This window comes from Octopus sinensis, unplaced genomic scaffold (genome assembly GCF_006345805.1).
Source record: "Octopus sinensis unplaced genomic scaffold, ASM634580v1 Contig08735, whole genome shotgun sequence".
Classification (NCBI taxonomy): domain Eukaryota; kingdom Metazoa; phylum Mollusca; class Cephalopoda; order Octopoda; family Octopodidae; genus Octopus; species Octopus sinensis.
This window is the reverse complement of record NW_021831284.1, coordinates 668,623-681,722: the sequence shown is the minus strand read 5'-3', so window position 1 is coordinate 681,722 and position 13,100 is coordinate 668,623. Positions and strand designations below refer to the sequence as shown.

Genomic DNA, 13,100 nt, shown 5'->3' with positions numbered 1-13,100 from the left:
AAGAGCGTAATTTATATTTATAATTAAAAATGGATAAAAGTTATAAAATACTAATTTATCAACAAATATCTAAATAACTAAAATAGAAATTTAATACCATAATTAATAATAAAATTGCCAAATTTAACTATTGTCAATTTTGTTCATAATTCACAAAAAAGTAAAAACAACGAGACATTTGATCTTCTCTAAAGAGTCTCGTTGCCGATCTTCGGGGGAACATCCAGGCCATCTTATGTGCTGGTAATTTAAAATTGTGAAGATAAATTGTTTTAAGTTAATTTTTTAGCCCTGCCGCAAGATGTAAACGATACGTTGACATCTCGTTCAGGCCGGCCACATTTTTTTTGTAAAGATCAAGAAAGAAAGAAAACATGTTACATATAAAATAACTAATTCAAACATAGGCATGTGTTTCTGCTCCATCTTGTCCCCCTTTTTTATTTTTGTAGTGTGGCTGATTAAGACATCCGGTTCCGCAGTGAGATTACTGATGACGGCGTTACTTGTAAATCCGGGTTGCATATTAGATGCATGGAACCTTCATTCGGAGTGATGACAGTGGGATTCTACGTCTATTATTTATTAAATTTAAAATTAATGTTTCATTATCAAAAAAAAATTCACAAAATATTCTTTCAGAGACACAATCAATACTATCGCAGATATTTGTTTCTATAAATTATGAGCATTTATTTACCTGTTAAATTACATTTAAAGCTTTTTTTACTTAATCTTTCAAATCTATATCCAACACTGTCGAATCATCATTTTTTGTTTTGGTCGAATTCGAGAACGACTCTTGCCTATTTTTGAATAAAAGTCATCAAAAAATTAAAAATTCACTTCTCTAAGGCGTTCCCCCTACGTGAAGTTTTAGACTATGCACTTTCCTCTCTAAAATGAGACAAGTGTCGTGATATTTAAGCATTTTCTGTCACTCTGTTCAAACCCAGGGCTCTAATAAAAAATCGAATAAATAGTTTTGTTGAATTTCAAGTTACGGGAAAAAGACCAGCGCTCTTTTTGCAAACCAAGAATTCATAATTTATTTTACTTCCACAGCTACAAGAATGTTTAACATAAACCGAAATTCAATTACAGATTCTATTTTTTCCAAAAATTTATAAGAGAAACAGTATAGTTTACTATTTCCCGAATTTTTGAATCAATCTATATTTGTGGGCAATCACTTTCGTCTTAAAAATTAATCCAATCAAAAAGCCTGCAAAAAGTATGGCTACCTATACGGTAAACAATAATTTGATATGGTATTTAATATAAGTAAAAGACACAAGTTTTTCTCTTATAAATTAAAATAATAAATTACACTAGATTATCATTTTTCAGATTTGAAAAGCTCGTTTTATAACATCAATATATATCAGAGCAAAAGAATCATCACCAAAATGTAATCAAAAAAGTAAATTATAATTGTAAAATAAAGAAAGCAACAAAGCGATAATGAACACGCTAACTAACTTTTGAATTTTATAATTTTAGGGTTAAACTAAAAATAATATTTAACAATAATAAAAATTATAAATTTATTAACAATATTTGGAACTGTATCTTTATTTATTAAAAACACAGTACCGGGTCGCAAGATTGAGAGACAATTCCTAGTAAAACAGCCAGCAAAATCAACTGAATAAAGAATATAATTTCTAGGATCTCTGGAACGATAGTTGCACAGACAGCAAGATAAGCAAATAACACGCACAAATCCAACTAAAAATATTGAATTATCTCAAAATATCGCTTCATCAATTTTTGGAATTCCTTTAATTAATATATCTACTTAACTTCTTTATGTTTTATTGATTTTGTAAAATTTTTGGGTCAGCAATGCTACAAAATGCTCCAATTTTTGTAAATTCACTTATTAGCACACTTCAGCTATTAAATAATTTGAAACAACTTTTGATTTTGTCGAGTTAACATAATCATCGACAGTTGATTGGTTGAAGATTTTTCGATATTTTTTGCACACAAAATTATAATTTCGCCATTTTTAACAATAAATTATCACGTTAGAACTTAACATTTTAAACCGAATCAAGTTGAAAGAAACTATAAAATATATCCTAAAATTACTATCAAACTTACAGCTATAAAAAATATGAGGTTCGAAATGGCTGTCAATAAATATTCTCAGCTCAAGATGACAACATTTTGGTAAAATCATGCACACTCAATTACGATTAATAAAAAACAAGAAAACGTAAAAAAAAGTTATGTGGAAAAATTTAATATAAGATACAAAGAAAACATAATTATGATTTTTCAGGGATGCTTAATAATAAATAAAATCAAATTTCTGAGTCACATAATCGTAAATTATCCTTAACTTTTTTTGAGAAAATTAATTTCCAAACTCTTATAAACAAATAATCTACTAAAGTAGTATTAAAAAAATTGTTGGTCGGTTTCTTGATTTTAAATATTAAATTGGGTGAAGCTTTGACAGTTCCGAACTCGTTTTTTTGCTTATCAAAATAAAAATGGTCATGTTTACCGTATTATTGACTTCATTTAATGACTTGTACTTTTTTGCAGCTAATTTTCAAGCGCTTTTGAAAATCAACAAAATCACGTAGGTCTGGCCTATTAAAAATTTCGCAATAAATATAGTGCTATAATAAATATGCTTGATATTGTGATATTTTACGAAATATTAATAAAATAAATAATCTTGATTCATTCATAAATATAAATTTGTAGTTTTAAATTTAAATCAAATGTCAGGTGTTGTTGAGTTAGGTGATTTTGAGAAACTCTCAGTCTATCCACTGTATTTTTATGAGTTCTAATGACTAGAGGAGCCGGCCAGGAAGTTGGTCGTTCTTGTATAATTCTCGAATTCAAAAACAAAGTAGTGATGGTAAAATTAAATCAATTTTAATACAAATAGTTAGACTGCGGAATACATCCAGGCAGATATGGTCTGGACTCTCTCCCATTTTTTGATTCTGTAGATTTGGATAAAATTGACCTTCTTTTAATAAGCCAGTAAATTATTTATACTAAAAAATAGTTTCCACCTTGATCATTGTGGTTCGTTGCCGTATTTATTACAAAAAACTACATTCCGTGGACGTTGTTTCATGACACATGCAACAAAAGCTATTTATCGCTGGCTTCTGACTGATTACGCCAAAGTTTGGTAAGAACTCATTTTTTATATTTTTTATTCAAAAATAATAATAAAATAAATAATAATAAAATAAATAATAAAAAATAAATAGTTTTGCCAACACCGACCGTCCTCTATACACCCTAACAGACATAGCCGACAGCATGGCCAAGATTGAGACCATTGATTACCACCAGGAAATGATTGTCGACGGAATAAAATTTTCATGCACCTCCGCAGGACATGTCCTCGGGGCTGCCATGTTTCTTGTTGAAATTGCGGGAGTTAAAGTCTTATATACCGGGGACTTTTCATGTGAGGAGGATCGACATTTAATGGCCGCGGAAATCCCCAAAACTAAACCGGATGTGCTCATAATTGTGATTTTTATTCGTTTTGACTGCAGGAATCAACTTATGGGACTAATATCCACGAATCACAGGAAAACAGAGAACATCGATTCACTAGTCGAGTTCAGGAAATTGTTTCCCGCGGTGGACGGTGTTTAATTCCAGTATTCGCCCTCGGACGAGCTCAGGAACTGTTGCTTATACTCGGTTGGTCAAAAATAGCGGAAAATTGATATTTAGACGAGTTCTGGGAACAGAATCCGAGTCTTCACGGAATACCGATATACTACGCCTCCCAGTTGGCCAGGAAATGTATGAGTGTCTTCCAGACTTTTGTGGATTCCATGAACGAGAAAATACGGAAACAAATATCGATTTCCAACCCGTTTATGTTTAAGCATATTTCAAATATTCGTGTATATATATTTGTGTAAAAATAGAGTTTGGACGAGTTTGATGATATTGGTCCTTCCGTGGTGCTTGCCTCTCCCGGAATGATGCAGAGTGGACTTAGTAGAGACCTTTTTGAAATGTGGTGTACAGATCCCAAAAATGGAGTGATTATTGCCGGATATTGTGTCGAAGGGACACTTGCGCGAGTTTTTTAGTGTTATGTCAATGTAGGCAATTTTGAGGTCGCCAGAGACTGTTCCGACCTCTCAGGGAGGGTCTCTGCCTTTGAAATGTTCTGTGGAGTACATTTCATTTTCTGCCCACACAGATTATAAGCAGACGAGCGAATTTATCCGCACTATAAAACCCTCTCATATTGTTTAGAATTTTGTATTGAGGGCAGATTTTAGTGCATGGAGAGCGGTCGGTGATGGGGAGACTGAAGGGTGCTTTAATAAGAGAATATGAGGACGATCTTCACTATAATATTGACCTACACGACCCAGCCAATACGGAAATTGTAGAATTGTCTTTTAAAGGGGAAAGAACAGCCAAAGTAATATCTCGGGCTTATAAATCAGATTGTTGGAAAATTGGCTGCAGGTAAACGACTTGGGGCAGGAGATAGAATTTCGGGGGTTGTTGTTAAACGGAATTTCAATTACCGTATTATGGACCCCTCCCAAGTCACTGGTTGGTACAATTATTATACATTTGTTGATAGATTATACAAAACTAATAAGGGGATCCATTCTACAAAGGCAGACAATTCCTTATTCGGGGTCGATGGCCCAGGTTAAGACAATGTTGAGACAAATGACGGAATCTATTACAGAGGACACGAAATCCTCCAAGATTGTAGTTGCTGACAAAGTGGGTGTCACTTTTTTTAAAGATTATGTAATTATGGAGGTTTGTTTATGTGATGATCAATAGTGGTCATCTAGTCCTGGGTCGGATTTATATGCGGACGTAGTGCTGTCTATTATACTCAAAGCTCACGAAAATTCTGCAGGTGAACCTGATGTTGAGTCCTTGGTGGAGGAGAAAGTGGAAATTGACACCAATGAGATGAAGAAGTGTCTTAGTCGAACGTTGTCGGATATGTTTGGTTCTGATTGTGTTGACTCTTGTGCGGAGTCGAATATAATTGTTGTCAATGTGGACGATTCGAGGGCTTTTGTTAATGTGGCTTCGAAAGTATTTTGTTTTTATAAATTAATTAGGATGTGATTTCTGAGGATGATGGATTGCGTTCATCTGTAGATGACTGTGTTAAAAGGGTGCTTCTGGCTATTACTCCTTTGAAATTGTTGTGATTTTAAGTGTTTTGTAATGAATTTGATTTTGAATATTTTTAATTGTGGCTTTATGGTTTTGTTTGTTTTAAACAATTTTTTATCAAGAACGGTAGTTGTCACTTAGTGAAAAATATCATTTTTAAATATATTAGAATAAATAAAATTTAAAAAATTTGTCTAAGCTAAGACATTTGTTTAATTAGAGATATTGAATTGGATGTCGTACTTTTGGACATAAGTTTGTGAAAAAAAGTGTTTAAAATTAGGGTAATTTAATAGCATATATAGGGATAGAAAATGGTGAAAAATATTATTGAATTTAAATATTGAAAAATCAAATTGGAATGAAACAGAAAGAGATATCCATTCATACCTCGAAGAAGGATTCAGAAGATTTTACCGAAATTTATCTTCGACCAATGAGGCCACCCTATATGGGTTTAGTGATGGGGAATGCTTGTGATTTTGAGAAGATGTCTGGAGCAAGAAAAATATGGAAGCCGTATTTTATGATTTTGTGGATGTGAGGTCTACTGAAAGTGAAACCATGCGACCTCAACTTGCAAGTAATTTTATTATGGATATGCTCAAATATGCACCTGACTAGATGTAACGGAACGTATAACTTTTTCTGTGTAAAGAAATAGTCAGAATAATTAACGGAGAGTACATGCCTGATAACTGGTTTTACACTGGGGTAACTTATTTGATCCCTAAAAAACGTGATTGTGAGACTCCGATGGACTTACGCCCTATAACGTGTATGTCAACTTTGTACAAACTTGTCATCAAATGTGTAAATGATAAACTTGCCGATTTCGTCGAGGGATTTGGCTTAATTTAGATCAGTGATTTTTAAGTGCGGCCCCTAGGATTTAATTGAGGGGTTTATTATTATTAAAGCAATCTCGCGGAATCAAAAAGTTAATTAAGATTCCACTTTTGCCATCCGACTCAGGATACGCTCTGTTAGTCGTACCCACGCTCCCCACGCCGTTTTATTTAATGAGCAGAAGTAGGATTCCATGCTCTGATTGGCCGGCGTCATTTCCGAGGCTCTTAGGACATGTCCAAAGAGCAGCCACTTCGTGAACATCACTTTCTTTGCAATCTCGGATGTATGGGTGATTCTGTAGAGTTCATTATTGAGGGGTTTATGTTTCTATAAATATTTTATTTTTTGATTTAATATTTTTAAATTTTATGAATAAAAAATTGTCACGTTTTTTTATTTGTTTTCATGTCGAATTCTAAACGTTATCGATAAATTTCCGAGGAAAATAGGATTTTTGAACACATCTGGAAGGAAAAATATTTCATTATTAAGGTCAATGGAAAGGCTCTTTGCCTAATATGCAATTCTATTATTGTAACTTTAAAAACGTATACAATCGAACGACTCTATTCTTTATGACAAATTCACTGGTGTTTCTCGGACGAAAAAACTAAAACAAATGAAAGAAGATTATTTAAAGTTGCACATATTCGTCTAATATTAACCTGACATCATACAAAATTAGTTACCTATTGGCTAAAAATATGAAGTCTTATTCTGATAGAGAATTATATAAAACGGCAATCGAAATATTTGCATCGGAATGTTGTTCGCCCGCTGTTTTCGATATTCCACACAAACCTCTAAGTAATGATACTATTACTAGAAGAGTCAGTGATATATCTGATAATCTGATTAACAAACTTTTACAGTATGCAAATTGTTTCGTCATTTTTAGAATTAGTAAAGATTTTCAATATTATTCTTTAGCGCTTGATTGTTCCAAAGATATTTCAGATATCGAACAATTAGTGGTGTTTGTAAGGGAAGTAACATCTTACTTTCGAATATACGAAGAATTTTTTTATTGTATTCACTTCACTGAGAAACTAAAAAACTGGTTTTCGTGGACTTATGAATAAATGGAGGTGTGATAATAACTGGACTTCAGTATTATGGCATCATTGCATTATTCATCAGGAAAACCTAATTTCCAAAAATATCAAAATGGAAAATGTTTCTGAAGTAGTGATAAAAATTGTCAATTGGATTCGGGCGAACGCCTTGAATCACCGAAAATTTAAAACATTTTTAACTAAAATCGATTCGGATTATGGCGATATCCTTTTTCAGTAGTAAGAGTGTTAAGTTGTAGCTCTTGTCTCAAAAGGTTAATTTCTTTTATTTTTATATGTAGATTTTATCAACTTCTTCCTGAAATTATTTTATTCACTGAAAATAAAGTGGACAATGCATTATTGAAAGAGAATGTATGGGTAGCAGAGCTAGCATTTTATTTGGATCTATCGGTGCATCTCTCTGCCCTAAATGTCGAACTACATGAGGAAAATAAGCTAAATTACCAAATTTATAGATATATCAATGACTTTTGCTACGAAATTAAGTTTATGGAAAGCGCAAATAATGATTACACACATTTTCCTTATTTGTCGAAAAATTCTGAAAGTGGCTCAACTGATAAATATTTAAAATTAATTGAAGATTCGAGAATTACAGAGAACCGATTTCCGAATCTAGTCAATAATGCAAATAAAAATTTAGCGATGTTTGGATCAACATATGTCTGCGAATCGACATTTAGTAAACTTGTTTGAATTAAAACAAAGTTTCGCAGCAGATTGACTGATAATCATCTAAGTGATTTGTTACGTTTTTTAACTATTAAAATTAAACCTAATTTTGTTTATTTAGTTAATAAATAAATGTTAAAAATTATTTGCGGTCCCTATAATTTTTTTTAATTTGCGGCCCCTGAGTAAAGAAGGTTGAAAATCGCTGATTTAGATTATCAGCTTAGAACGAGGAAGCAATTTAAAGGCGCCAAATGGAAGTTCCCCATTAACCAATTTTTAAATAAGGAGTAATTTGACTCAGTTGATCACGAGTTTTTGTTCCACGTATTGGATTGCTCTGGAATTTCACATTGGATCGTCAACTTTGTGAAGAGCATAGTCAAAAAGTGAACAGTAAACTTACATATTGATGGGAAAAGAATTGGGAAGGTGAAGTTAGGCCGGGGAATACTCTAAGGAGATTCATTGTCCCCGTTGCTATTTGTTATGGCGATGGATCCCTTAAGCAGGATACTTAACTCCATGTTTCCTAAACTCCAAATTAGTCAGGAAGATCCCAATATATTGATATACTCCACAAATCATTTCTTCTTTATTGAAGATTTTTAAATAGTTGCTTTCAAAGAAGATGTGATAGTCAAAATGATGGAGGCTGTTAATGAATTCCTGAAGATCAGCATCTAATGTGGGATCATTATCATGCTGTGAGACTGTGGATGGAATCAACGGATATCGGTACTTTGGTGCACTTTAAGACGGGGGAAGTAATGTTCTCAAGAATAAAGTTATGGACTCAATACTGGAGAATGTCAAAAAAAGGATAACCATGTTGTCAAAAACAAACCTGAATGCTGTGAATTTGTTTCGTGGCATCAATCAATATGCATTATTCCTATATATTTATTATATCGGGCTAATTAATATCAAACCACACGAATTTGACGAAATTGACCAACAAATACGCCGATTGCTTACGACTCTCAAGTTACATGTTCAGCCTGCAAATAAGGAGAGGTTGTATTTGGATCGCAAAACGCTTGTTAGAGGACTTGTTTCAATTTCTTTCAAAAGCGAATTAATACTCCTCCAGTTTCTTTTCTTAACAAAAAGCTACAAAAATTATCGCAATTTTGAATTCCTTGGTAGTTATTCGATAATGTGACGACAGATGCTCATTAAATGTGACCGGTTGAGAAAAACATACGGTCGAATACGAGCCTCTAAAAAAATCTAAACTCAATATCAATTAACAAATTCAATTAACAATTTTCTTGAATCACACTATCATCTGATAGATGTTAAAGTCTGGCGACTCTTCATAAGACGTTTTGCAAGACATTAAGGACAAAACCTAAAAACAACCATGACTTCATGTTTGCAAGATCCATAAACTAGATTTGTTAAAAAGGAAGAAGTCTATCACTACCAGGGTGTCTATTTTTTAGGTGTACATTTTTAATAAATATTTTTTTTGTTCATCTTCTTTCACAGCGAACACATGCAATAAAATTCAACTTGTTTTACAAAAAATAGTTGCTCCGGCGAAGAGTCTATTAGTCTGGATAATGATGCAGTTCTTATAAAATTTCGTTTCACCTTCAGAAAATTAGATGGTACAATTTGATATCTCAGAAATTGATTGATTTTTCATTAAAAATTAGTGACGGCTCGTTTAACAGCTCGTTATTCTTGTTGGAAGGGAAATCCAGAGAAGATGAAAAATTTCAATCAGTACTTGATTTTATTTAATGACTAAAATTATGAAACAAGTAACGAAAAGGATTATGTTAAAAAAAGTTGAGCCATCGAAAGCTTTCAGAGCACTCGGAACTATTAAAACTTACATTTCTCAAATCAAAAATTTAAATATTGACGATCACGAAAATATTATGAAAATTCGCGAACTGCTTAGAAAATCGAATAAAAAAGATAAAATTTATGATTCCTTTGAAAAAATGAAATTTTAAAGATTGTATAGATTTTAAAGATTGTAATTTTTAGTTAAAATTGATTATTTAACTTGGAATTTTTTTTTATTTAATAATGTAAAAATTCACATTTAAATTTTAAATTGTCGCTGATTTGTGTACAGGCTAAAAAATCGGCGGATTTGAGAGATTTTATTGTAATTTGTTAGATTTATGAGGCGAATGATTGTTGACTGTTGTGGGCGAAAGTCATGTTGAGATTTGGATAGATTGAATTTGTGTTTGATTAAACTTTTTTTTAAACAAAGGAACGCACACTGCGTCCTTGACGCTTGGACTTAACGCTTTTCTTCTATCTCTGTTTGATTAAACAAAGAATAACTCTTTCAACGATTTTTCAGATTACCAAGAGGAAAGAAATCGGCCTGAACGATGATGAACGATGAAAATATTAAACCTTATTTAATGTGTTATTTTAATAAATTTTAATTCTTAATGATATATAAGTTCCACTAGAACTGACGTAAGGTAAATGATTTATTAACCATGTTTTTTGGGAAGTACGTGGTTGTGGGTAAAATCCTAGCCTCTTGGAAAATTTTATTTAAAATTTTGAATTTTTGACTATTTTAATTTAGATAACTACAAGTCCAAAAAATTTAAAAATAAGGTTTTTTACTAAAAATCTGGTTATTTATAAATTTTAGTCCCGATTTTTGGTTCCTGCCTCCGAAAAAGGGCCAAAAGATTGCTCAATTTATCTGGCCATAACGTCATATTTTCTAACCAATAAGATTATATTTTTTAATTATAAGGTCAAAAAAGTCATATTTTAAGGTCATATTTGAATCATTTTAAGGTCATAATTATTAATTACTAATATGTGACAGTGCCTTTAGCCCTATTAACCTAAATTCTTTAGGTTTTATATACAGAGGTTATCACAAACTGATCACAAACTGGATTCTGTGATGATCAATGTAAAAAGACTTTGTTTAGTAGATCACAACTTTCTTTACAAATTTGAATAAATCTGGTTTACATGAATAGATTATGAAATTTGTTAAGTCGATGGTTACTACACCATTTTAAGTTTAATCCTGACGTTTTTTATGTTAATTTTGACAAAGCAATGTTCAAATTTTGCAATGCGATATTCAATTTTGACACATTTTTCACGGAAATCAAACTAAAACCATTTTGGTATGCTAGGTACAGATTCCCCACAACCCGCACAGAAGGTGCATATTTGCTTTTGCACGGAAAACCATATATAATTTCCCTCCAACTTCATCTTTCTGCGTTTTGTGATATTTAAGTTGAACGGTTGTGTTTTCTCCCTCTCTGAGTGTAACCGTGTAGAATATAGTGTAGAGTGCATGCCATTTCGTGGGTGGGCTAGACATCCTGTTGTCGTGTCTGGGCAGTCCAGATTGGTCTTTCTAAAAATCAATTATGTATTCAGAACAATTGCCAAAGCGCAAAGGAGCAGCATTGGACAACATATGCTTTGCAAGAGTCTAACGAAACTCACTAGTGTCGACATGGGTGGATGTAAAGAAGGCCTCGGTTGACCATATTCTACATTGGGGCAAATAAGTCATGAAACGCTTTTATAACTTTTCTATTTTTGATAGCTTTTATAACTTTTATAAGGAAATCGTGTATTCTTTTTAACCTATTTTCTATTAATTATTTTCACAAATTTCAAATAAATATCATTGAAACTGCACTTTAATTGAAAAAATGTCAAATTTTATTGAGGTTGAGGTGGTGACGTGCCTCTCTTGCACTAATGTCTATTAAGCATTCGAAACAATCTAATGAACTAACAATCCTTACCTTCAATGTCAGAGGTCTGAAAACCGTGGCTAAGAGGCACCTTCTATGTACTGATCTCGAAAAATACCAGGGCTCTATATGCTGTCTTCAGGAGACTAAAGTAAAACACGGACTTGACGAAATACACGGAAATTATCGCCTAATACTGCTTCCCTCAGAATCTATACATTATGGACAAGGATTCGCAATACACAAGAACCACACCTCCAGACTATATCGATATTGGAAAGTCAGCGATAGGATCAGCGTCTTACAACTACGTACAATCTCAAGCAGCAAGTCGAGGAGACTCACGTCAATTGTCAATGTCTACGCGCCACACAGTGGACGTATTCAAAAAAATCCAGAAGAACTTGATATCTTCTATGAGGAATTAGGAAGGACATTAACAGACCTCGGCTCTTCGTACTTTCTGTTTGTTGCCGGGGACTGGAATGCGAAAGTTGGAACCCGTAAGGGAAACGAAAGTTTTATTGGCCATCACGGAAGAGGAATCAGAAACTATCCAGGAACTGTTCTAGCTGAATTCTGTCGGGTCTTTGACCTATTCCTATGCAACATCGGTTTCCAGCATCCCGCGCGTCACAAAACGACGTGGACTGGCCAACGACCCTCACCGACCGCAGGGTCCGTCAACATTTTCAACCAAATTGACTACATCGTCTGTCGAGCCGGGGAAAAATCGCTTCTCCGAGACTCAAGGTCTTATGGAGGTGCAGCTACTTACAGTGATCATAAAATTGTCTCTGCCAAGTTTGCTATGAAGACATCAATTGACCTACGACGAAGGGGGCCCAACGCTGATGTAAGGATAAGGCATAAAATCGAACAACTGTGCTCATCTACGCTGGTCAGAGACAACTACCAACTGTCAATCATGAAATCTCTTGGAAACATAAATGCCGAACTTTCTCCAGGAGGTGCCTGGGCGGAGACAATGAAAGGGATCCTCTTGGCAGCCGACGAGGCAATTGGCCTTCGGTCGCAAGTACTATGCAACAAAGGTATACACTCTGATCTCCCTGCCCTCATCAAAGAACAAAAGGAGCTAAGACTACAACTGGAAAACACATCTGATCCGAAGAAGAAACAAATCTTACAGAATAGACGTTCATCTACCCAGAAAAAAATCAAAATGTTGAACAAGACAAACTTCACTAACAAACTCGACTTAATAGCTGCAGGAATTGAACAGCTAAAGGACTCTTCAAAAATGTTTACGGCAATCCGCCTACTCAACAGGAAAAAACAAACTAACAAACTCAAAATCCATGACAGCAAGGATGAAGATTCATCACAAATCCCAAAGAGCAGCTGAATATATAGCCTCGTATTTCGAGAGTATATTAACCGCTCACGGAGAAATATCCGATTACACCAGCGGATACACCACTCTCTCAGCCTACCTATCACCACCGGTGAAGTATCAACTGCAATAGCCAAACTTAAAAATGGCCGCTCCTCTGGACCGGATGGAATAAATTCAGAACTGTTTAAATACGGACCGCCTGCACTAACAGACAAACTGGCGGAGCTACTCAATGGTATGTTTATGAAAAAG

At 33.7% G+C, this 13,100-nt stretch overlaps 1 protein-coding gene, 1 non-coding gene and 1 pseudogene across 2 annotated transcripts; 2 read left to right on the top strand and 1 right to left on the bottom strand.

Annotated features, from left to right (window-relative positions):
* Positions 1 to 1,341: 1,341 nt before the first annotated feature.
* Positions 1,342 to 1,410, bottom strand: LOC115227947. The gene has a single exon (XR_003883178.1). It is a non-coding gene; the product is annotated as a small nucleolar RNA SNORD36 (small nucleolar RNA).
* Positions 1,411 to 2,812: 1,402 nt separating this feature from the next.
* LOC115227925 lies at positions 2,813 to 5,066 on the top strand (annotated as a pseudogene).
* A 6,426-nt stretch (positions 5,067 to 11,492) lies between these two features.
* Positions 11,493 to 12,857, top strand: LOC115227924 (craniofacial development protein 2-like). The gene has a single exon (XM_029798628.1). It carries the CDS (start codon positions 11,493 to 11,495, stop codon positions 12,855 to 12,857), a length of 1,365 nt encoding a protein of 454 aa, XP_029654488.1.
* Positions 12,858 to 13,100: the final 243 nt, after the last annotated feature.

Coding starts and splice junctions, on each gene's coding strand:
- LOC115227924 (XM_029798628.1), top strand. CDS start 11,493: ATGTCTATTAAGCATTCGAAACAATCTAATGAACTAACAATCCTTACC.